At 44.0% G+C, this 23,264-nt stretch overlaps 1 protein-coding gene across 3 annotated transcripts; it reads left to right on the forward strand.

Annotated features, from left to right (window-relative positions):
* Positions 1–2,326: 2,326 nt before the first annotated feature.
* On the forward strand, positions 2,327–17,296 carry DESI2 (desumoylating isopeptidase 2). Of its 3 annotated transcripts, none has more exons than XM_027887328.1 (5): positions 2,327–2,631; positions 9,177–9,249; positions 11,102–11,195; positions 11,685–11,826; positions 13,672–17,296. In XM_027887328.1, the coding sequence occupies exons 1-5, from the start codon at positions 2,593–2,595 to the stop codon at positions 13,903–13,905; spliced, it is 582 nt and encodes a 193-aa protein (XP_027743129.1). In that variant the 5' UTR covers positions 2,327–2,592; the 3' UTR covers positions 13,906–17,296. The 3 variants fall into 3 exon arrangements, with proteins under 3 accessions (XP_027743129.1, XP_027743130.1, XP_027743131.1); XM_027887329.1 differs by lacking the exon at positions 2,327–2,631 and adding an exon at positions 3,311–3,397 and having other exon boundaries at positions 13,672–16,643; XM_027887330.1 differs by lacking the exon at positions 2,327–2,631 and adding an exon at positions 3,336–3,373 and having other exon boundaries at positions 13,672–16,643.
* Positions 17,297–23,264: the final 5,968 nt, after the last annotated feature.

Raw genomic sequence — 23,264 nt, forward strand, 5'->3', positions numbered from 1 at the left:
GGCTTCCCTAACTTTTCTTTTATGGCTGAAAATTGGTCCTCCTCTAATCATTACTATTTCCACACCTTTGAAAACTAAACAGACAATTATATTTTCCATAAAGACAAGAAACCAGACTCTTTGAGGATATTTCTCCCATAGAAGGATAGGAAAATGTCATAGCATAAAGTAAACGTAGCACAGATTGGTAGACAATGATTTTGGTTTGTGGAGTTCTCTGAGGAGAGGATTTTCTGTGTTCCCACTGAGGGCTCAGGCAGCTTGTCATTCAGTTTTACAATGCAGAAGTCCCTGGGTTCACCATATTATACTTTTGTGGTGACAGTGCCCATGACTGATCTCTGCCCCTTTACCAAACTGCCAGACTGATGTTTGTGAGCATCTTGGAGTACCCCCGTACCATACCTCCTCACTCTCCAAACTACTCAGAGATGTGCAAACTGCTATAACACAAATCATATACAGGGTAACTTTCTGCAGTATTCACTCGTGCTTAACATTACTTCTGACGCATAGCTAATCACAGTCTTTTTGCTCAAAAGAAGGATTTTCCTGCTTTTTGCAGATAATTGCATGAAAAGATAAACTGCATCACTGAGAAAGAGCTGTAATGTTGTGTTACTCCCCTATGTATTAAGGCTAGTATTTAAATGCCAAAATTCAATTTTTAAGTCAAATAAATGACTCTTTGGGGGTTTATTCTTCACCTTTCATAGAACATGAATTTTCTCTCTCATGGTAAGAAGTTATGTATTCCTCTCCTTCTGCTTCACAGTGCCTCTTGTAGACAGAAATCAGGAGAGAATGAAGACCAAGTGACTCGCTACAAGTCATTCCAACACTCTGTGTTTCTGCCTCGCAGCTAATGAATACTGTTAGCTGAAAATGGAGTCCCTGCCTTCTCAGATTTATGATACAATCATATTTCCCTCAGTATTCCCTGACATGAAAGCAACGTTTTCCCACAAAACTTTTTGGTTTCATAACTACCACTTTGTTTCCTAGCTTTCAGCCAAAGGAGCAAAGAATATGGCCCAGAGGAGTTACGGACCTGTCCATGCTAATGGTTTTACCAGCTAAGTAAGGCATTACTGCCAAGTCCTCACATGGCTAAGGTGAACCTCCGTTTCACACACCAGCCTCTCAGGTGCCTGAATTACATATTCTGACAATCAACAGCCATACCTATGGGAAGCTTTTGCAGGAACTGCTTTTCCTAACTGCCTACATCAGCTGTGCTGTAGTACCTGAGGGACAAAGCTGCTCTGCACACAAAATGGAGCTCAGCAGCCAAGCAAAATTTTAGCTAAGAAATAGGGGCTAAAGATCTAAAAGTCTGCAGCCAGAAATTATAGTGGAAGCCAGGATACCCCTGGGGTGGTGCATCTTCCTTCCTGTAGCACCTTCATCCCAAGGGTGCAACCACAGCCTGCTGTGAACAGCACCTTTTCCCAAGTGCTATAAAGGGGCAGTAGTTGTCTTTATAAAACTGGATCTGCTGGGAGAGAGAAGGCATCTGTTCTCCTGCTTTTACCAAACGGATTTTTGTTTTGCTGTTGCTTGACAAGGTTATAGGTAAAGGCTGCCTTACCACCAGGTTGTAAGACAAGGTTACTCTCGAAAGCGCCTGAAGCCTTAGGAGCGACCACTCCTTCACCGGCATCCACATGCCGGTTATCCGCCCATCCATACGGCTCAAACGTTGCTGCTGTCGAGCCAGTTAAAATTCCCGTTCTTCCCTGAACTCAAACGTAAAATGGCGGTGCCGGGGGACGCTCCGCACGCGGCTACAACACGGACTGGGAACCAACTAATCCTGCCGCTAGGAACTACGAGCCTTAACCGCACGTGTGGCATGTGCGGCAGGGGACGAGGCGGTCGGGCAGTCCCGCGGCCGTCAGGCGGTGCCAGGGCGGGCTCGGCTGCGGTGTAGGGCGGGTCGCGTTCCCCCGCCACCCTCCCGCCATCCCGGACACCTCCCAGCAGGGAGACGGGACAAACGCGGGATTCCACAGGGCGGGCTGGGCTCCCGCGGGGCGGGGCGGGCCGTGGCAGCGCCGGGCACGCCGGGACCGCATTCCCGCGCTGCGCGCCGGGAGCTGTAGGCGCCGCCGTCCCGCTCGGCGCGGGCGCTGGGGGCGGGCTGGAGCGGCTCCATCTTGCGCCCATTGGCGGGGCTGCCCGGCCGTCCCGCGGCCCCGGCGCCGCCGCCAGCGCCAGGCAGGGCGCGACCTGCCGCCCGCGCCTCTCCCGCGCCTCCTCCTTCCCTTCTTCCCTCCTTCCCTCCCTTCCTTCCCTCCTCCCACCCCCCCCGCCACCGGCACCGCCATCGCCACCGGGGTGGGGCCCGCGCCCGCTGCCCCCCGGCCCCCGCCGCCGGCCGCGGGCTGAGCGCGTCTCCCGGGGGCGCGGCCCGGTCCCTCCGCGGCGGCGGCTCCATGGTGCCCGCCGCCCGCCCCCGCCCCGCAGCAACAGGCAGGACGAGGAGGAAGCGGCCCCCGGGGGTCCGCACGGCCCCGCCGCCGGCCTGAGCGCCGCCGCCGCCGCAGCGGGAGCTCCGAGCGGGCGGGGGGCGCCCGCGGGCCACCGGCGATGGCGAACCAGCTGGTCATCCTGAACGTCTACGACATGGTGAGCCGGGGCTCGGCACGGCCCGGGGGCGGCGGAGCGGGCGGGGGTCCCGGCCCCATCCCGGGAGGGCGGCGGCGGGGAGCGCCCTGTCCTGTCCTCTCCTGTCCTGCGGGGGGCGAGGGCGGCCGGGAAACTTTTCCTGCCCTTCCTCTGCCTGTCCCCGCGGGAGCGGGCTCTGTGGGCGGCGGAGCGGGAGAAATAAGGAACCCGGGAAAGGGGGGTCGCGGGCGGTGATTTGGGAAGTCTGTCGGTTTCTGCAGATCTTTCGTGACCTGCGACCAAAGTTTGCCTGGACGGGTCTTCCCGTGGCAGGTGGATCCGCTCCCTGTTGCAGGGGAAAGTTCTCCTGCCCCTGCCCGAGCTGTGCTGCTGCCCCTGCTATTGCCCCAAAGCTCAGCAGCGGGGAGGCCCTGCCTTTCTGCTCACGGATACCATAGAAGTGTCTAATTTTACCAGCAGGATAGTTAGTTGGGAATATCCCACTGTCTCTGTAGGGATAAGAGCTTTTTAGCGCAGTGTCAGTACGGTGATTTTTTTTTTTTTTTAATAAATCAGAATTTTTGAACAGTTTTGGTGTGGCTGCGATTTGGTAGAAATAGAGGAATCGTTCCAGCTTGATTTGCAGCCCTATGAGCTCACCTTCCCACCCTCCTGGGTAATCTTTCTGTGACATCTACAGCAACTGTTGTATTGTCTTATGTTCAGCTGGAAGCTGCTCAAATGCCATGGTAACAAATGAGGTGTAAGTACCTGCATGGAACAGGAGGTGCGGATAAATAATATTAAGAAAATATTATCCCTTAATGCGTTTCAGCTGCTGGAAATTAGAACGAGTGGCATTAGTTCTCTGGCCAAGTTTTGAGTCTACTGGTAGAGGGGACAGTGAGATCAACAACTAGCTTCAGGTGACAGTGTTTGTATTACTTAGCTTGTTTTGGATGGGCTTTCCTACCACCATTTTAAAGTGAACCTTTGGTGTTTTGAAAGGGTGAAGGTATATAGTTTAGAGTCAGTGACTGCTGGAAGTGAGAAAAATACAGCTTATTTGCTTGGGAGCAGTCATGTTCAAATGCTAAAATGTTCGATAGCAGTCAATAGGGAGCTATCTGGCCTGAAATCAAATATGATATTTACAGGAACTAGCCTGATTTTTGTCATCATTATTTCACCCTAATACTTCTCGTAGAAATCAACATCCCTCTCAAAGGAGTTTCTTGGGCCTTTTTTTTTGTCCACTCCTGTGTTTGAGTTCTGTCTCCAGTGAATATAACCTGTTACTTCGACTTTGGTTTGCTTTCTTTGTAGAGCATAAGGGGAGACAGGATCAGTTTGCTCACTGTGATTTTTCTGAGGAGGCGAGGGAGCTCACCTGGTTGAGCTCATATGTGGTGCTGATATGAGGAAGGAGTCACAGTATGCCTTATACTAGACTTGAGGAGGGAAGGATGCTCTGTCACATGCATATATATGACTTCTCTAGATTACAGTGCAAAAATACACATTGTAGAATCCCTTTTAGCATGAAAAGAGACGGTTTTACATATATTTGTACAGAGAAAGAAGTAGGGCTTCAGTTTCAGGACTCTTACATAAGAGAGTGTCTTTCAAGTCAAGGCTTGACGCACTTCTGACTCACCAAGATGGAAGACCTAGTGTTCCTACAAAGACTTGCTTAGCTGTGCAAAGTGTCACCTGGGCCCAGTTCACAGGCAGGCTGTGAAAACTCTACAGAATGGATTGTCTCCTGTATAAATGCCTGCCTGGAAAGTATGGCCATGGCCTCTGTGAGAAACTCCATTCTCACTATGATGGTAGCACTGGTGGGGTGTGACTTCAGCATGCTGTTTCTTTTTTTCTTGTGATAGTCTACTCTTTCATTCACATGGTTCTCCTTCATCTCTTACTCCTTAGATTTCTTTTCTGCAGCCCATATCCTGCTTTCTTTTTCCTCCAGAGTTGAATTGCTGGGATCAGTTTTACTCCAGCCAACCTGGGAAGGCTGGCAGTTGACACAAAGGGAAGGGAGGTAAAAAAGCAACGGGAAGGATGTGCTGATGGAAACTAGCGTCATACTTTTCCTTAGGATGTGTTAGGGACTGATCATTGTCCTGTTGTGATTGCTGAAGCTCTGCCTCCATTGAGAAGTTACATAGCCTTTAGAGCCACCATTTGTGGAAGGAACTTACTCTCCAGAAAAGCAACCAAGTACATTTATTTGCAGATGTTTGATTGCATGTAGGGGGTGACTTTTCTTTGCGTTAGTCCACAGTTGTGGAATTTGTTAAAGCTGTACATCAGCACAAATTATACACAGTATAAGCTGAGGCCACAAAGGAGAATATATCTATTATTTCTATTTCCTGCTTCAGTCTTGTTTGTTGTTTTATAGCAACGTCTACATTACTTGACCATTAGAGAAACACATTTCCTTTAAACTGGTAAGAAAAACCCCGGTTTCCATGACGCCTGATACTGTCAGTGTACATCCTGCCTCAAACTCTTGTTAAACGACATCTCAGTCCATTTAAACTTGTTTGAAACAGGAATTTAAACAAAAGCCTTACTTTCATGTTGCGTAGCAGTTGTTACTGCATGTACACAACCTGCTGAAATCAATGGTACTGCGTTATTTGGGGACACTGAGAGCCAGTGGAAGAAGGGAAGAGTCTTCTGTAAAGGCTATTTTGAAGTTCTGCTTGTTCATCAAATCCTGCCAGCTGTGTATTTGAGAAATTAGCAGGTTTGCTGTTTGCTCCTGACATTCTGTGTCACTTGGAAGTGGATTTGGGGGTTTTCTGTATTTTAGGTTTGGGACTGGGTTTTTTTCATTTCTCTTTTGGAACAAGAGACCACTGTTAGTCACCTGGTTGAGAATCAACACTACTGTAATAATTGCAAAGCCATATGAACAGCTTTATTTTAACCTGAATACTAATTGTAGCTTCATTTCCCAAGCAGCTGCTTAGGTATGCAGGGAATACCAGGTGACCTTGCTACTGCTGGATCTCCTTACATGACTGAGTCGTTGGTTTTGGAGCATATACCCTTCCAATGTCCTTATCACTTGAAAAAATGAAAATCTTTGATAAAACCAAAGAGGGAGGAGGGTTGAGTGCATTGTACAAGAAAGTGGACTTTCAAGTGCTGGTGATTTTGTGGAGGGAGAAAAGCTTAAGGCCATATTTACATGGCGCAGTTCATACCTTTGAAAATCTTTTATGATCATTAAAAGGGTAGGGTGAAGACTTTGATCAATTGTGTTTTGAGAACTGGAGTAGTTTCATTTTAACTAACTTCTGTTTTTAGGAGTCTAGTTTTTTTGTGCCCAAAGAAGTATCCTATTTTTTCCCCTTGTCAAATAAGGTGATAGCAAGCGAAAGTATTAACATAAATGAAAGCTCTGAAGAAAGTACTGAAGATATTTTTGAAGCACTGGGATTAGTGTTTTTCTTTCATTGCAGTGACATGACTTTATTGTGCGCATAGAAAAACACTTCTCTAATATTTTCATTATGATAGTTGCATTAAACCTGAAATCCTGTTTGATGAGACTGACATCTTGCAAAATACTAAGGATATGGAATTGAAGCATTCTACTATGGCAAAATTCATATCAAGACCAAAGGGAATCCAGTTCGGATGTAATGGAAGCAAGGATATAGTGTTTGGGATGTGTTTGGGATTACAGAATTTATGGCATATTACTGAACCAGTGAGTTATATAGATATAATTTGATTTACAGTCTTTATTTTGTGAGTTATTATATAATCTTTTCAGCTATAGCCAAATTCAGCACACTTTGTTGCATTGGTCCTGCATTTCTTCAATGAGAAAATGTGACCAACCTTCCAATAGCTCATCCAGATTAAGTAATAATTAGACATAATTACTGTTCCTAGGGGGAAAGTAATTCTGCCTCATTGAAATTCTTTTATCTTCAATTAACCTACTCTGTTCTTACTGGAAATACGAAGCGAAGTGCCAGCTTACTTCAGGCTCTTCTTCCAAAGCTCTGCTACCTTTTGTTTTATCTGCCACCAGTGCTCAGTTTTTGGAGTCTAGTGAGCCCTATGTATTGAGGTGGCACCAGTAAGGAGGAGTGCGTACTTGAATAGCACGTGGTGAATACCTCGCTGGAGCAGCTTTCCTTCTTGTTCATCTGCTTCTGTGCAGGTCTAAGAGGAGGGTTGGTGACTCACTTTTCTGTCCTCTCCCTATACTTTGTGTCAGGTTTCACAGGTTGTGGGCGGGCAGGAGCATGAATAATTTTTTTTCCTCATTTTTTCTGTCTAGTAACCGATTAGGCTTTATTCTTCTACTCCTTGTGGGGTATCTTGTCTAATATTTGTTCCATTTTCAGAGAGCAGCCATAACCTTGCTTGTCATTAGCAGATCCAGTAGGTATGTGATGTGTAGGTTGTTTGGAATTCAAAGGCCAGATTCTGAGTTTTCTGGTCAAAAGTGTCTGGGAGAGGGAAGGACTTGGAGTACCAGGACCCTGTCTAGCTTAGGTTAGAGATTAGGTTCATTTGGATACACCTCATTAGGCAAACATACTTTCTTCCAGTGCTGACAAACTGTATGCTGACTGTGCCTACGGTTTTAACTATAAATATAAACCTGAGGCTATTTTGGAATGGTCAGCTGGTAAACTGCGGGATAGGAATGGCTTCAGAACTAAAACAGGTTTATGTTGCAGTAGCTCTTCTGTTTTCCAGGGGATTTGCATTTCACCTTATGACCAGAATCCATTGTTTTATGGTCCCAAAGCCATGAAGTTGGATGAGTAGTCTTAGCATCATTCTCCTTTCTCCTCCTGTTTGTTTTCTCCCTGTTCTATGTCTTTCAATACAGAGCAAATCAACCCCATGTGTTTCTGGATGTAGCTTGTTCGTACAAGACCAGCTCTTTGCTCTTTCCTGGGGAGTGGAAGGAAAGAACTGCCCTTTAAATAGACTAAGGTGATGATTTAGTGTAGTCATCCATGCCCCCCTAGCTAACACAGCAATGCATTGACAAAGCCAGAGATTAAAGCAAAGGGTAAAGTTAAGTCTTAAGCAAAATTTATCCACAGATCACAGTGAGCTTTAAATAAATATAAGGCGCAAAAAACCTGTCTTCTGTTAATTCATGTTGACAAAATTTCTCACAAACTGGCCTGCCTATTTGTAACTTTTTGGCGTTTAACTTGTTTTAATTTTTATGAATAGCTTGTCAATATGAGGTCTAGTGTATCATTTTTATGGGGAGAAAATGAGCTTTCAGAAATGTGTTATACGTCATAATGTTTGCAACGGCACTGTAAATTATGCAGTAACTGCTTTAATAGTGACACTGATTGTGTCAACAGGTTGTGCAGAGAAGATAGCTTCTTTAGATAGCTTCTTTTTTTCTGTTTGCTAAACCAGTATTGATGCCAGTTGATGTTTTGAAGTCTGCTCCATAAAAGTTCCAAGCAAAGCTCTCTGAGGAAAAAAAATCCTGTTACTGGAGTAACTGACAAAATACTTTCCTTGTATTTTCCAGAGGCTTTTCTTTCTAGTTAATTTGAGTTTTAAGGGCACAACTGAGGCTTTTTTTTTTTTTTTTAAGACTTTGAGGTTCCTTTTAATTATGTGCCACTTGAAAATTTTTAATGCTTGGAGACTGATATTTTGAGGGTGGTGATGTAGACAAGCAAAGAGTAATTCTGAGGTTTTCATTTTCCAGAACTCTCTGCATCTTTAAGGACTTGAGGGTATAGCTTCTGATAGACACTCGTTGCTGGTGCTGCTATTGTAAAAAGAAAAGAGAAAGCACTAAGAGAAATTTCTCTTCTTTCCTGTTTTTTCCCTTTTTAAAAAAATTACCAATTCCTGGATTCCTTTTGAAATGCGTCTATTTTCTGTTGGCAACAATACAAGTGATATACTGGAAAATGGTGTTAGACCTATGCAAAAGACTTAAACCTGATATGGGAGACCCCTGCATCAGCAGCCTGGAGAGAGCTTTGTCTCTTGTATGGTGGCCACTATTTAAGTATTCAAAGACAAAATATAATAAGGTCATTTCATTGCATCTTACGGATCTCTGAGTATGTCTCATGCTCATCTGCTCATAAGCAAGTGTAATCATATATATATGTGACAGTCAGTGTGTGTATATTACAGCCCTACACTGTGATGTTATTTCTTAAAAATGTGCTCCTTCAAGATTACTGCAGTTGGTCCTAGAATGTGTTCCAGCAAATGGAAAACTTTACAACCTACAACTTGTTGACAAATAGAAAGTTGATCTGGATTTCTTCCGGGTACAGACTCCTTGCTTGACAGGCACTGACAGCACTAAAGCACTGACACAGAACCTAATGGAATTAATTCAGTGCATACAGTTGGGGAATTTTAATGACATGTTCTGTTCTCATAAAATGAGTTGTGCAGTTTCACTTTGTGGCAGGGTTTAATGCTTTTCATGTGGGGGACAAATACATGTCAGTCTGCTATGAGAAGACAAATCTGTGTTGCAAACTAACTAGAGTTGTTCTTGTCTTCTTCTTTCCTTTTAGTATTGGATGAATGAATATACTTCTTCCCTTGGAATTGGAGTTTTTCATTCAGGTATAGAGGTGTATGGCCGAGGTATGTATAAAAAAAGCATAACTTACTCTTTGTTTTGGGAATTCTGTTATTTAAAACCATTTTTCAGGTAGTGAGGGAAGTCTGGCTCCTGAAACCCATTCATCTCTTTTCTCATCCATTCTGCCTCTGGAAAAAATCCTGGACAGGAATAATCTGGTAGCCATCGTGCATTCGTTTGTATAAAGCTACATAGCTATGGAAAAGTGTGTAGTTTATTCAGTCAGGCATGGAAATCTCTAGGTTTGGAAACACCTGTTGCAAAAACAAATGTACACTTTATGTAAGCATGGTTGAATCGTATTCTGCCAGCACTTAGTGCAAGGAGTTAATTTTTAGGTACAGAAACAAGAGAGGCACCCAAAAGTGCACGATGCTTAGGAAAAGGTCCATTCCTTATTGGTAGGTTGGTCTGCTTTAAGGAGACTGTTTCTTTAAAAGACACCTTGTGCGTGCTGTTCATAAAAGATACCCTAGTGATAAATACAGCAATACATTTCGATTTTACTGAATAGGTTGTACTGTGGGTGGGGCTGCAGCATCTTATCTGTTCAGGCCACTTGGAATCTGCGCTGCTGCCAGAAGGTGTTTCTGGGGAAGCTGGAGAGCACAGGCTCAGGTCTGAGGTGTTTCTGCACAGCAGTATAATGACGCTCGGAGGTGATGGTGTTGCTGAAAGTAGTCCATTTAATGAAGAAAAATCTACTTCAGTTCTTTTTTTGGAATGTGTTGGGCGGTGAAGGGAAGCAGCAAAAGGCATGGCGTGCACCCCAAAGACCACACTGCTCAAAGTTATCCTAAACTATGTTTCAGCTACTATAATGGTCACACTGTGACTGGGTTTGCAAGTGTTACCAGAGCAACTAATTGACAATACTATGGTTATTGTAAAAACTTTTTTCTTAATTTGTTTTGATCTGAACCAGAAATACCTGACTCTTAATAGTGCTGTGCACTGAAACCCAGTTTTTGAGCTGCGCCAAATTCATGTGCCTCCCTTCCTGTTGGGATTATAACAGCTTTCTCATATAGCAGGTCATGCCCCTGCTGGAACAATGACTTGCATTTTTCAAAGTACATCAAACTTTTTATTCATTAACGTGTTGTAAAAAAGATTATCCACAAAACTGAGTGTTAGACTTGCATGATGTGTTACGAGTTTTGAGGAAAGGAAGCGTGAAGTCGTGCTTAAAGCCTTTTATTGCAGTCTGGGCACGGTGTGCTGTGTTATCTGACAGTCACAGACGGAAGCTACAGCATACCATGATATTGTCATGTACTGTGAGTGCTTGTCCCAGCAGATGCCACGTGCAGACTTCAGATGCGTGCACTGGTTTACTTTCTTGTTACAGTAAAAGAACTCGTGGCAGTTCGTGAATCTTTGCAAATCAAGACATTTAAAAAACTCTTAGGCCACTACTTGCTGCCACACTTAGAGCTGTAGTGCACTCTGAATAGAAGTGCCATCAGACCTCTGAGGATGCTGTACTTTGAATCCCCAATTTAGACATATCAAAGTGGGCTTTTAAAGACAAGCATGTATAAAGAACGTTGGTAGGATTTACAATTTAACTTGTAAATCCTCACTTGTACAACGAAAATTATATACTTACTGTAAAGTTATTCAAGTTAAATCCATACACTGATGTAGGAAATTTCCTGTCAGTTTTTACTGAGGCTGACTAGTAACCTAACAAAACTATTCATTTCCAGCTCCTTTCATTTGTTACCCATGTAAATAAGATGCCTGGTTCCTAGCTTTAGATCCACACGAAGTTGTCTTTGGTCAGTGAGCCCTGCTGTTCTTTGCTGTCATCATATGCTGGCTTTGTTAAATCTGAACTTTCTCTTTTAGAATTTGCCTACGGTGGTCATCCATACCCTTTTTCTGGAATATTTGAAATTTCACCGGGAAATGCTTCTGAGCTAGGAGAAACATTTAAATTTAAGTAAGACAGTTACCTATTTTCTTGTGTTTTTTTGAGAAGGCATGTGAAAAAGACAATTTGTTGCATTTATTTTTGAGGATAGAGGAGTTGTACAAGGATTTCTGACTTTCTGAGAAATTCTTGTGTTCACTTAGAAATGAAAGATGGACGTAAGTGATGAGACAGTGAAGTGTCTACAGCAAAGAACTTTTTTTTAGCAAACCATTAAATTTCTTAAATGCATACAAATTTTGTGGACTTGTGGCTAACTTTTATTATTCATGCAGCGTATACAATGCAGTAACTTTTTCAAGGTGGATAATAGGCAAGGAAACATAATCTCTCATGATAAAGATGAAAGTGGTGCCGTAAAATGGAATAGAAAATTTATGTTGTTCTAGGAGGACCAAAAGATCTCACCACCCACAATGGGGTGACTTTTGAGCAATGTATGAACAGTAATCCACCTATATCATGGGAGCCTGATCTTTTACTCTGTTTCTCTTCTAGAGAGGCTGTGGTTCTAGGCAGTACTGACTTTATGGAAGATGACGTAGAAAAAATAGTAGAAGAGCTTGGAAAAGAATTCAAAGGAAATGCTTATCATCTAATGCACAAAAACTGCAATCACTTTTCTTCAGCTTTATCTGAGGTAAACATGAAGATCTATAGAAAGGTGCTTCCCAAGTGGCTACAGAGTGTCATCTTCCTGTCCTTTGGAATGTTTGGTCTAATTTCCAACTTCTTATCTCTGGTACCTTGGGCAAGTGTCACCATTTTTCAGATTGTATTTGTGCTTATGTCCAAAGCACAAGATTATGCTGCCAAAAATGATAAATATTGTTCTCATACATAGCTTGTGTTCAAGCAGGGGTGCATTCCTAAATGAGAAACCTACTAAATGAATTAATAGGATTTCAGAATCATTTCAGTTGCTTCAGAGATTGCTACCGAAGATAGAACCACAGTATTTTTATCAGTATTTCCCCACGGAAACATCACACTGAAAATAATTTTTAAAGTTAGGACCTACTGTTAAAGAGTAACAGATTCATTGAAGTTATACAGACAGTGTTAATCTTCTGCTTGAAAGGCTTTTATCACGTTATTGCTCTGCCGGCATCTGTGTCCTGGTCATGTAGATATTTGAGTCGTGCAAAGTATCTGACGGAGGAGTGAAATGGGCTTTGCTTTTTTCCCTTGGCAATGTGATCAGTTTGCCAGTATGATTGAATGCCTGAACATTCGCATGTGTATCAACACAAGGGAGGGGTCAGGAACAAGTATCCCAGGACAAAGAGGTGAATGGAAATTTTGTTTTGTTTTTTTTTTTTTATTGATAGTTGGCAATCTGTGCTTGCCAGAATTTATGGTATTCCACTGAAACACTCCCAAACAAGACTGGCTGCTTCTTCTGTGGTGAACTTTCATAGATTTTAATTGGTTTTTTTTCCAAAGTAGTTAATGCACTCTTCCTGTATAGCCTGTGTTTCGTGTAGACTGATCTTCCAGTGGTACTGGAAAATTTTATTGAGATGATGATTTTGTGTGCAATGCTGGTACAAGTAAGTAGGGTGAGACACTAACGAAGCTGCAGTTGGTGTGAAATCTGGCCTATATGGACAGGGTTTTGCAATACTCTTTCAGCTGCATGGTCATATTGTCTCTATTTTAGTGTTTGTCCTATTTAGTGTTCTCTTTAGTGTTCAAATTGACTATAAAAGTGGGTATAATTACAAGGTAAATGCTGCTCAACTAGAGCAATGTTCCCGTTGTCCAGATTTGCACTGGAGTAAATAATACCAGAAGTGAACATGGAGGCAGTTAAGTAAAATGGCTCACTTCTTGAATAGTGACAACAGAATCATTTAATGACTGATGTGCAGTAAAAATAAGTATTTAGTGCTGCTTTATATATTTTTGAGGAGTTGACACCAGCTGTTCAGTGTATATCTTCTCTTGTTCCAGTGAACCTAAGTGTGTGTGCTTGTTTTGTAAGATAGTGACATCTCATGAAAGTCGTCAGAGGCCATCACAGTAAATAGCCTCAGCTGTACATGTAACTCCACACAGCTGTGGTATTTTTTGGCCATTTGGTTTCAGGGTGCTTTTTTGTAACAGTGAAGCTTCTCCTGCAATTTCTGTTTCCGAGGAATTAGCAGTGAAAGGAAAACATACCCTAATTTCTGTGCCTTCCGTAGAAGTTATTCAAGAAGAGTGAGGTGATTAGGCTTTCCAGGACTTCTAAGAAAAGCACAGAACCACGTGTCCAAATTTCACAGTGAAAAATGAGTCTCCTTGTGGGACTTGGAATACTGCTTTTACTGATGGAGAACACTTGTCTTAGTGCAGCTAACTTGGGTGCTTCTTGAGTGGCATTTGTGATACGTCAACTGTAAGGCAGCTGCAGGTTTTGATTTTTATTTACCACACTGCAGTTTTGTTACTGCTAAATCCAGAAAAACAAATTAATCCTTTCTTTTTCCTTCCCCTGTAGATTCTCTGTGGAAAAGAGATTCCACGATGGGTGAATCGCCTTGCGTACTTCAGCTCTTGTATACCCTTTCTCCAGAGCTGCCTGCCGAAGGAGTGGCTAACTCCTGCAGCTCTCCAGTCCAGTGTTAGCCAGGAGCTACACGAGGAGCTGGAGGAAGCTGAGGATGCAGCAGCATCAGCATCCTTGGCAAGCTCGGCATCTGGGTCTAGAACTGGACGCCACACCAAATTATAAGTCCTCCTCCAAAGTAACAAGTGGTTTGAAATACTTCAGTTTAATCTCTCCAGCAGCTGACTTCCTGGCAGAACATGAGAGCTGACTCTAGAACGTTGGTTTTATATGCAAAAAAAAAAAAAACAAGCTCTCAGCAACCTATGTTTCAGCTCAGGATTATTTATGTAGTGAGAGGAATTGCTGGGAGAAAAGGGAAGGATTTTGTGTGAAGCCACCCTTTTCATTTTCACCTGATGTTTGGTAGACCTGGATTAACTTAACATCTTGTATAAAGCAGAACTTAAATTATTTGTTTACAGTATTGTGTACTGCTGTTTACAAGTCCTGTAAGGACTCCTGCCACCATGGAAGAAGAAAGAATTTGAGTTTGATTTAACTGTTGGTGTAACTCAAAACAGTGGTATGATGCCCTGGATGAACTCTCCTCTTTGTTTTCAAGATTTAAGGCAGGTGAACGTTAAATAGAGAAATGCCAGAAACTGCTGAATACTATATATGTGAACAGGGTATTGTGCACTTAAAGTGGCTGATGTAAGCAGGTAGATTCCAGGATGTAGGGAGACTGGTTCCGTCTAAGATCTGTTCCTAGAAGTATGACCTCTACATTAATGAAACTGTGGATTTTTGCACATATGAAGGGAAATTTCTATCTCATTACAATGCACATCGATCCTTCTCTTCTTTTTTAACTCAGCCATGTAGTTTACATCTGATCTCCCATCTTTATTTACAGTTTACTTCAATCAGGATTTAGACGTGCGAAAATCATCTGTTAGAAGCATGACAAATTTTTTGCTGTTTGCTTTACTTGATTTCAAACTTGTATGTACAAGTTAGTACTTGTATTCCTTTTTAGTTTGTTTCATATAGTTTGGAATCGTGTAAAACAAGCCATTTAGGGTTGGGGAATGGCCTTGCTTCCTGCTGCTGATTTTGCTTCATTTTGAGTTTGTAAACATTCATGTCCTTTTTTTTTTTTTTTTTTGAGCTATGAAGTGCTGCCCAGTTGTGCACGTCCGCACAAATGATAGAGAAATCCTAATTTATTTTCCCACTGTCTCTATCTGTGGCATTAACTTTTTTGTCAGATGTAATGAAGAAAAACCTGAAAACTGCTTATGCACCTGCGTATTTACACAGCAGAACCCACTAATCTGCACACATAATTATATCTGAAGGTAAGAGATATTATTTTCTAAAACACAGAAGTATGTTTGCTGGTAGATTATAATTAGAGCTAAATTATAATTAGTGATCAGAATATATAATGGAATGCCTTATTCTTGTTCACTTACCAAGAGAATTAACGGATCTTCCAATCAATAGTGTAAATTAGTGAGGTTCTATTGTGCGCATAAGGCTACAGTAGCACAAACATGAGGAAGGTGAGCTTGTGTATTTTGTAAGAGTTGCTGCCTTAAAGAAAAAACATACCATCCCTAAACTGATCAGCTCACAAAGAAGTGTGCATTACTAGAAATATAAATGATTCTTACAACTTTACTTTCAGTCTGTTGCTGGGTTTAGTTTTTCCACTAAGTGAAATACTGACTCTACAGTTTCTGCTGTTTAAAAGGAAAAATAAAAAGTCCTCTAGGGAGGCAGGAATGCTTCATGTTACAAATGCTCCCAGCCATGGGTAGTTGGTGCCATTGAACCCTACAGGAAGGTGCAATAGGCTGTATCCTAGTAAGAATTCTAATGATGGCTAACTGCGACTCGTGTTAGAAACAAGTGCAAGTTTCTCTGCTGGCAGCTGAGTTGAATCCTTTGTCAGACAGGCTTTGTTTTCACTTATCTTCTGTGATGCCATGTAGGTACAGAGAGAGAGATGCTCACTTCTGGAGGGGGAAAAATCACGTGAGACTCTCTGTGGAAAGAGTGAGGTAACAGTAGGAGTCTCCTTAACTGTATTTTGGTACATATTTTAATAATCTCTTCTACTACATGGGAAAATGCTTAAGACTGACGAGCCTGCCACTGACTTCGTTCTCTGATCTCCAGAAGCTGGACATACTGACCCTCCCTGTTGAGTGCTTTTCACTTGAATCTCTGAGAATTTGAGTTCTCCTTTCCTTTTTTCCTCTGTAGTGAAAATGAATATGGTGGTCTCCAGTCAACTCTCAAGCATTACAGAACTGAATCTCGCACTACTCACAACAAAGACAACAGGCTGCAGACATGTTATTTTGTCTCTGCTGTGCAGCTGTGGTAGTAATGTGACTAAGTCTCTTGGCCAAGGCAGGTCCTTTATTTCAGCTCAGGGTTGAGGCCACTGATCTAGCAATGTACTGTAGCTTTTCCTAAGCTTTAGGAAAAATAAGTAGAATGAATTTTCATTGCTACCTTTTACATACCAAAATCAGCTTTTTAGGCTTCTGATACATCCAGAGCGCTAGGTCACAAATCTCTACACCTTCATTAACACACACAATTACAGCATGTACAATGCAAGAACGTGACAGATCACAGCACAGTTTTTATTTAGAAGTAAAACTAAGACTATTTTTTATAAAGCAGACTGGAAAGTTTGTAACAAAAACATTCATTTTATTGGTAGCTGTACAGGTGAAAATACTGTCTCATGCTCCATAATGATTTTTGTGTTTGTTTCAAAACCATCCATTTGTAAATCCTGTGAGGAAACTGACACCTGAACCCTGAAGGCTGTTGGGTATTGTATCGAAGCGAGTGGTACTGTAAACTCCAATCGTGTGCTGTCAGCTCAGCTTCTGCTGGATGCCTCCAAAAAGTTGCCCTGCCAGTGGTTACTCCGATTTGTTAGCAATAGAGCAAGTTACCTTTCACCAGCATTACTGCCAAGCAGGGATTACTTTAGTCTACTAATGACCACACTGTGCTAGGACTAGAACACTCCAAAATGCTGTGAGAAAGCTGGACACCTGTGGAATCTTTTCCATCAAAACGGGTAGAAAAATCACCACTTCAGGGTTCTGCTCTGTTTACTTTCTCATTCTTGTTTAGTTTTCTGTGAGATAGTACTTTTGATACTTACGACATTGTTTAACTCGGTCATTTTATTTAAATGCCATTTTCTGTTCAGCAAGCCAAAAAAATCCAATGTACTGTCAGTGTGCACCAATAACTCCAGAGTGGCTTGGTAAAAAAAGGATAGTTGCATTACTTCTAAAATTGACAATGCAATTCTGATCACTATTGATAGATGATAATTTTCACTGTTGGAAGTTGCTTACAAGCTGAATATTCACTGATGCATTTTTTGTAAACTTGTATTCAAGTTTACTGTACTACATAGTATTTGTATAAAATTCGAAGAATTTTGACTTTTGTTACCTGTACATGGCAACAATTTGTCTAGCATCTTAAACTTAAATCCATCAGTTTATTAAAAATACTTTTATAAAAAAAAAAAAAAAAAAAGACAGTTGGCTCTGTGTGTTACTCCCCTTGTACCTACAGCTTGTTTTGGCAGTGCCACCCAAGCTGATCTTTGGTTTAGAAATATGGTTTCAAGGACAGTAAAACTATCCAAGGGTTTCCTATAGTTAGGCTACAGGCTGTTACGCTGACGTGAGCGTCAGGTGCTGTGGTTTGGTTTGTCTGAGGCATTATTAAGAGCCACTAGTTTCCATTAGACTAAATTCAAAATGTGTTTAGATTTGGTGTACTAACTACTTCTGTTGGGGTATCCAAACACTGCGCTGTGCTTGGGACACATCGCAGGTACCGTGTGCCACATCCTACAGCTTGGCTTGAAAGCCCGGCTCTGTGGCCTGGATTTGCAGCGGACAGAGCAGCCACGAGGCATGTGGGGGCTGTAATGTCTGTGCCCTGCCAGTTCCTCTGAGCAGAGCAGAAGTACCCAGAGTTCAGGGAAGTACCAATGGCAACACCAGCCTCAGCCACGGCTGCCTGTGCTGTGCCTGCTCCTGCAGTGGCAGCGCCACTGGCGGCACAGCCCAGCGCTGACCCAGACCGGAGGAACTCCCCTGGCTGTTGAATTAAAAAGCTGCCAAGCTATTTCCTGGCCAGGGCCACATAACAGTTGGATTGCAGCCTGACAGAACCTGCGGGGTGGTAGCACCTCTGTTTAAAGCTGTGGTTGCTCTGGGCAGCAGAGCTGGCCTGCTCCTTGCAGCCACACTGGCTATGGGGTGCTGTGGAGGAGCTGCATGGTGAACTAACTGGCACAGCCTGTTCCCCAGACTTTCCCAAGCTCTGGCGCAGTGTTTGCCAGCACCCAGAGGTGTTGGCGTTGGAATTTGCAAAGGGCAGGTGAGTACACATGTTCTAACAGGAGAGAGACTTCTCTGAACATTGAGGGCACTGATAAATCGGAGCGCTCTCTGAGCTGGTGCTGCTCCTACCTCTCTTGCCCCACAGCTCGGTGTAGTGGGTTGACCCTGGCCGGATACCAGGTACCCACTAAAGCCGCGCTCTCACTCTCCTGCTGCAAAGGGACACAGGAGCGAGGGAAAAAAAAACCCCAAACTAAGGATTCATGAGTAGAGATAAGAGCTGGGAGAGGTCACTTACTGATTACCTTCCTGGGCAGAACAGACTCAAAGTGGGGACAGTACTTACATTTATTACTAACAGGACAAGAACCAAAGAGTGAGAAATAAAACAGTCTTAAAAACACCTTCCTCCCACCCCTCCTTCCATGTTCTCCCTCCTCCCCCCCAGCAGTGCAGGGGCACAGGGAATGGGGGTTACAGTCAGTTGCTGTTTCTGTTGCTGCTCAGGGAGAGGAGTCCTTCCCCTGCTCCCATGGGGTCCCTCCCATGGGAGACAGTCCTTGATGGACCTCTCCAACATGAGTCCATCCCTTGGGCAGCAGTTCTTCCCAATCTGCTGTCCTGTGGGCCACAGATGAGCTGTATCAATGTGGATCCCCCACGGGGGCCACACGTCCTACCTCGGAAAAACCTGCTCCAGCATGGGTTTCCCCCTCCAAGGGCTGCAGGTGGGTCTCTGCACCCCGATGGTCCCTCCCTGGGCTGCTGGGGCACAGCTGCCCCACCATGGGCTGCACCACGGGCTGCAGGGCCTCAGCTCCGGCACCTGGAGCACCTCCTGCCCCTCCTTCTGCACTGTCCTTGGTGTCTGCATTGTTGTTCCCATGTTCTCACCCTGCTCTTCCCTGACTGGAATTCTTTCTACACAACAACCTTCTGTTCTTAAATACGTTATCACAGAGCTGTTACTCCTAATTGGCTTGGCCGTGGCCAAGAGCAGGAAGTCCATCCTGAAGCCGGCTGGCGTTGGCTCCATGGGACAGGGGAAGCTTCTAGCAGCTTCTAACAGAAGCCATCCCTGTATCCCCCTCCCTCCTCTACCAAAACCCAGCTGCAGAAACCCACGACACTGGGAAAGGGACATGTTTTGCCATGGTTTGTGTGCTGAGCCTGGCATCGCTGTGTGCGTGGCTAATGAAGATTGGCTAGAGCATGACCTGTTGGAGAAGCTGCCCAGACACAGGTGTGTTCCCTTTTCTGACTGCTAAAAGGGACCCTAATCACTAACAAAGATGCAAGGCCGTTTGAGGAACTTGAAACCTATTGAAAGGAAACTTGACAAGAGTTCATCAAATAAAACTAATGTGACTTCCAGGTAAACTTATTTCTGGCATCCAATGGCCAAGAGTGCCTGTCACTTCTAGGAAGGTGATCAATATACAAAAATACATACTGCATAACATAACTAACAATTTGTTAATGCTGAGTGGCTGAACTTAACTGAGCTGCTCTTGAAGAAAATAGAAATGTTTCAAATGAATATTTTCTAAAAGTTTCTTCAGGCGTGCAGAAGTACATGACAGATTTGTCATTGGAACAGCTGCTCAACAGGCAAAGGTGTTTTTTGTGGCTAAAGGCACCTTAGTTTTATCACACCCCCAAAATAAATATATTCTTCCACAGTACTTCATATAGTGCAATGAAAGTGGCTAGTGGACAGTTCCTGACTTGCTCTGATACCCTGTGGTTTGATCTAAATCAGATCACAAAAAAAACCTTCAAACTTGTCAATGTCACAACTTGTCGGAGGCCATGGCAGTTCTTTGGAAAAGCAGCTGTGCTCCACAAGCAACTCCCATTCCTGTTGGGCTAAAGTGGGAATCCTGTATTCTTCCCATAATCTGGTACACTAAAATTAGCATGCAGCAAACTAAAAATAGGATCTGGCCATTAAGAAATGCTAGATCTTGCACTGGCGTGGTTTTTAGCTTGCTTTGGGGATGACAGAGGGCTGCATCTATCTCCACGTCTCTCCTTAGAAAGGGACATGGCTCACACCAGAGTGGCTCTCCATCCCTGTCCATCTCTGAGCAGCAGCCTGGGACAAGCAGTACTAATGTAACGCCGCTCCTTTTGCAGGTGGAAGATGGGTGGCCAGCAGTCCTCATAGTCTTCCCAAAGTGGTGTGTTGATCCTGGAATCCTGAAAGCAGAAAGTCTGCTGCACTTGCTGATTACCTGGTGTGCTGCTTCTAGCCTGTGTGGTTGTGTGAAAGGAGTCTCCTGAATGAAGCAAAGGTGGAGGAGGTGAAGGAGAGGGGCTTTCTGCATGCCCCGCAGGGGCTGTTCATGTGTTTCAGCTCATGATTTCCTTTTAGGGAGCCATTCTTAACTCTTCATCCCCTTTCACCTTTACACAGCCAGAAACGAGGCACCCAAATGCTGGACTTTAAGAAGCCAGGACTGTGTTGCTGAACTGTTCCTGCTGGGGCTCACCATAGCTTGAGTGGAAGGGCAGGAAGGGGTTCAAGCCATCTCAGATGAGAAAAGCCTTTCATGCATCCATGATGCCAGCCTTGTCTTCTGCCCCTGGTGACTGGGGCAGTAGCAGGGTGGGGTTAAAATGCACCTTTTGTGGAGTTCCAGTGTGGTCCCAGTGTGGCTGATGGTCCATACGGGCCCTCCTTTGCAGTGAGGTAAGTGATGGGAATCACACACCTCCCGGCCAAACAGGGCAGACGGGTTTTTATCGGGCTCCAGTGAAACACGTCCAGACTCCCGCACCAGGAAGAGGTGGGGGCAGAAGGGACCCTCTGTTCCCAGTGAGTGCCTGAGTGACATGGGGAATGCGGTTTCAGCTCCCTCCCTCATGTTTCCCAGGTCTGAGCAGTCAATACTGTTAGCTCAAGCAGAGCCAGGGCTTTCCTCAGAGCATAAGAATAAAGCCCCATTAAACCCACCTAATGACAACACAAATCATGTTGAACAGAAAATGTCTTGTGTTCCCTACTCGGGCTTTGGAGGTTTGTGGGTTTTGTTCTGGTTTTCCCACTCCTAATTTGCCTGTGGGAAACGCTGCCTTCCCCCAGCCCTCCCAGTGCCAGAACACAATAGCTACTTGTTTTTTGCCTGGAAGGAATTGCTGAGCCTTTAAATAGCTGGAACTGAGTTTATTTTTCTTCTGTACTTCAGCTCATTCATTACTCAGTCCTAGCATCCTAAAAGTGAAGATTTCCAAAAGAATTGGAATTTGCCTCCTTTTTTCCTTTACCTCAGAAGGATGCTCTGCATCTTAAATTCCCTACACCAGTGCTGTGTTAGTCTCTAACTAATCCTGCAGCAAAGTGTCAGCTTCCAACAAATTAATTCACATGCCATTAAGCAAATATGAACAGAGTAGTGAGGACTAGCGATGGCAGTGCAGCTGGCTCAAATACAACTGTAAAGATCAATTGGTTTTTATGTCAGAGGGACTTGGAAAGTTTAGTAAAAGCATTGAACAAGAAATGATGATAGTAAGGGTGACTGGCTGAGTGGAGGCTGCTCGGGCTGGCTCTTCCCTCCAGCAGTTTGGAGCCGAGGGCAGCGGAACACCTCAGGGAGTGCCCAGCTTTTGAGGATGCTCTCATCTCTGCAGTTGCTTTCTATAAACTGCTTTGCCCTTCTAGGAGCCCTGTGGCTTCTGGGCATTTTAAAAGGTTTAAAGGAAGGACAGGCTCTGTGGCCTAAAGTGCTCCCTCTGCTCCACGATTCACTGCACAAATGCTCTCCCAGTGAAATGCCACACCAAAATATGCACATAGGATGCCACACTCGCCCCATGCTCTCAGGGAGTATAGAGGAGGATGGTGTGGGAACCTGCAATGCATCCTTCAGAGAGAAAAGCAGCCTTTAGCATCTCTCCAGGTTGCATTGAGCTTCAAAAATGTAATCAGTGGTGATGATATTGCTAAGATTATCTTCAAATGAGGGGGAAAAAAAGGCTTTTATACTGGCATGTCATTAGGTATTGATATTAAACTAAACACTGCATAATTAAACTAAGTACAAACAGGAATCCATTCAGAGTTAGACTATGCATCTTCCCAGTCCTGGCCTGTAACATGATCTATATGTATAGCACATCCAGAGCAATTAGCTCCTGACAGTCATATTTTTCTCCCTCACTCTGTCCTCTACAGACACTGAACTTCCAAAATGGTCTCCGAGGATCTGCTTTTTTTAGGGTTACTCAGGTAACCCTGTTGGTCGTGACACTTCCCTGACTGTGGCATGAGCAAATCTATACTACTTCCTCCTTATCTTCTGGGGAGGTTTACTGAGAATGTCTTAAAGGAGCAGCACACCCCCCCCCTCCCCCCCCTAAAATGAGCTCTTGTTTAATGTCCACCAGGGGCAGCCTTTGCAGCGTATCCCTGGTAGTCTGGAAAAGCTCGCTCCCTCCTCACAGGCTCCGAGGTGATTTTCTGTCCCCTTTCCAAGACAACAGTTGTCTTTAAGCCATGTCCTCAAACAGGATCAAAGTGCTGAAGTAGGTTACTTTTCAACTGATCCTCTTCATATATTTTAATATTTCAGTTTTATAGGAAAGAACCCCTACCCTACAAGCGCACTTCTGGTGACTGCTGCCTTGACTTTGAGAAGCCAGTCTGTGAAAAACATGAGAAACTCCATATCCATTGGCAGCTGGCAAGGCCAAAGTACTCTATTAACAGCTCTTGTAGTTTTTCAACTATGGAAGCCTATTGACATCATTCTTCCGTGATGACCTCACAACAAGGAAACTGCCCTCCTGTCTGAGAAGCCCACATAAGCTCTCTTGCTGCTCCTTTCCCAATGGCAACAGCAACCTGCTTTTGGGACAAGAGCCAGAGGACACGTTGTCTGCAAGGTTGCTGCTATTGGGGTGCTGCAGGGGACACAGAGCATGCCCTGCAAAGGGACCCAGGCCAGTGCCTCACAGCACTGAGCCACTCAGATGAGCAGGATGAGCTCCCAGAGACACAGCAAGGGATTTCAAGGGCTCCATCTTGAAGGAAGGCTCCGCCTTCCCCATGGCATCACTCTACTCACCTCAGAAGCTGCCCCGACACAACTGTTCTAACATTAAGTGACTTTCCAGGCCAAGGGAAAAAGCTGC

This window comes from Empidonax traillii, unplaced genomic scaffold (genome assembly GCF_003031625.1).
Source record: "Empidonax traillii isolate 1590-97213 ecotype Southwest subspecies unplaced genomic scaffold, ASM303162v1 scaffold206:size1282135, whole genome shotgun sequence".
NCBI lineage: Eukaryota > Metazoa > Chordata > Aves > Passeriformes > Tyrannidae > Empidonax > Empidonax traillii.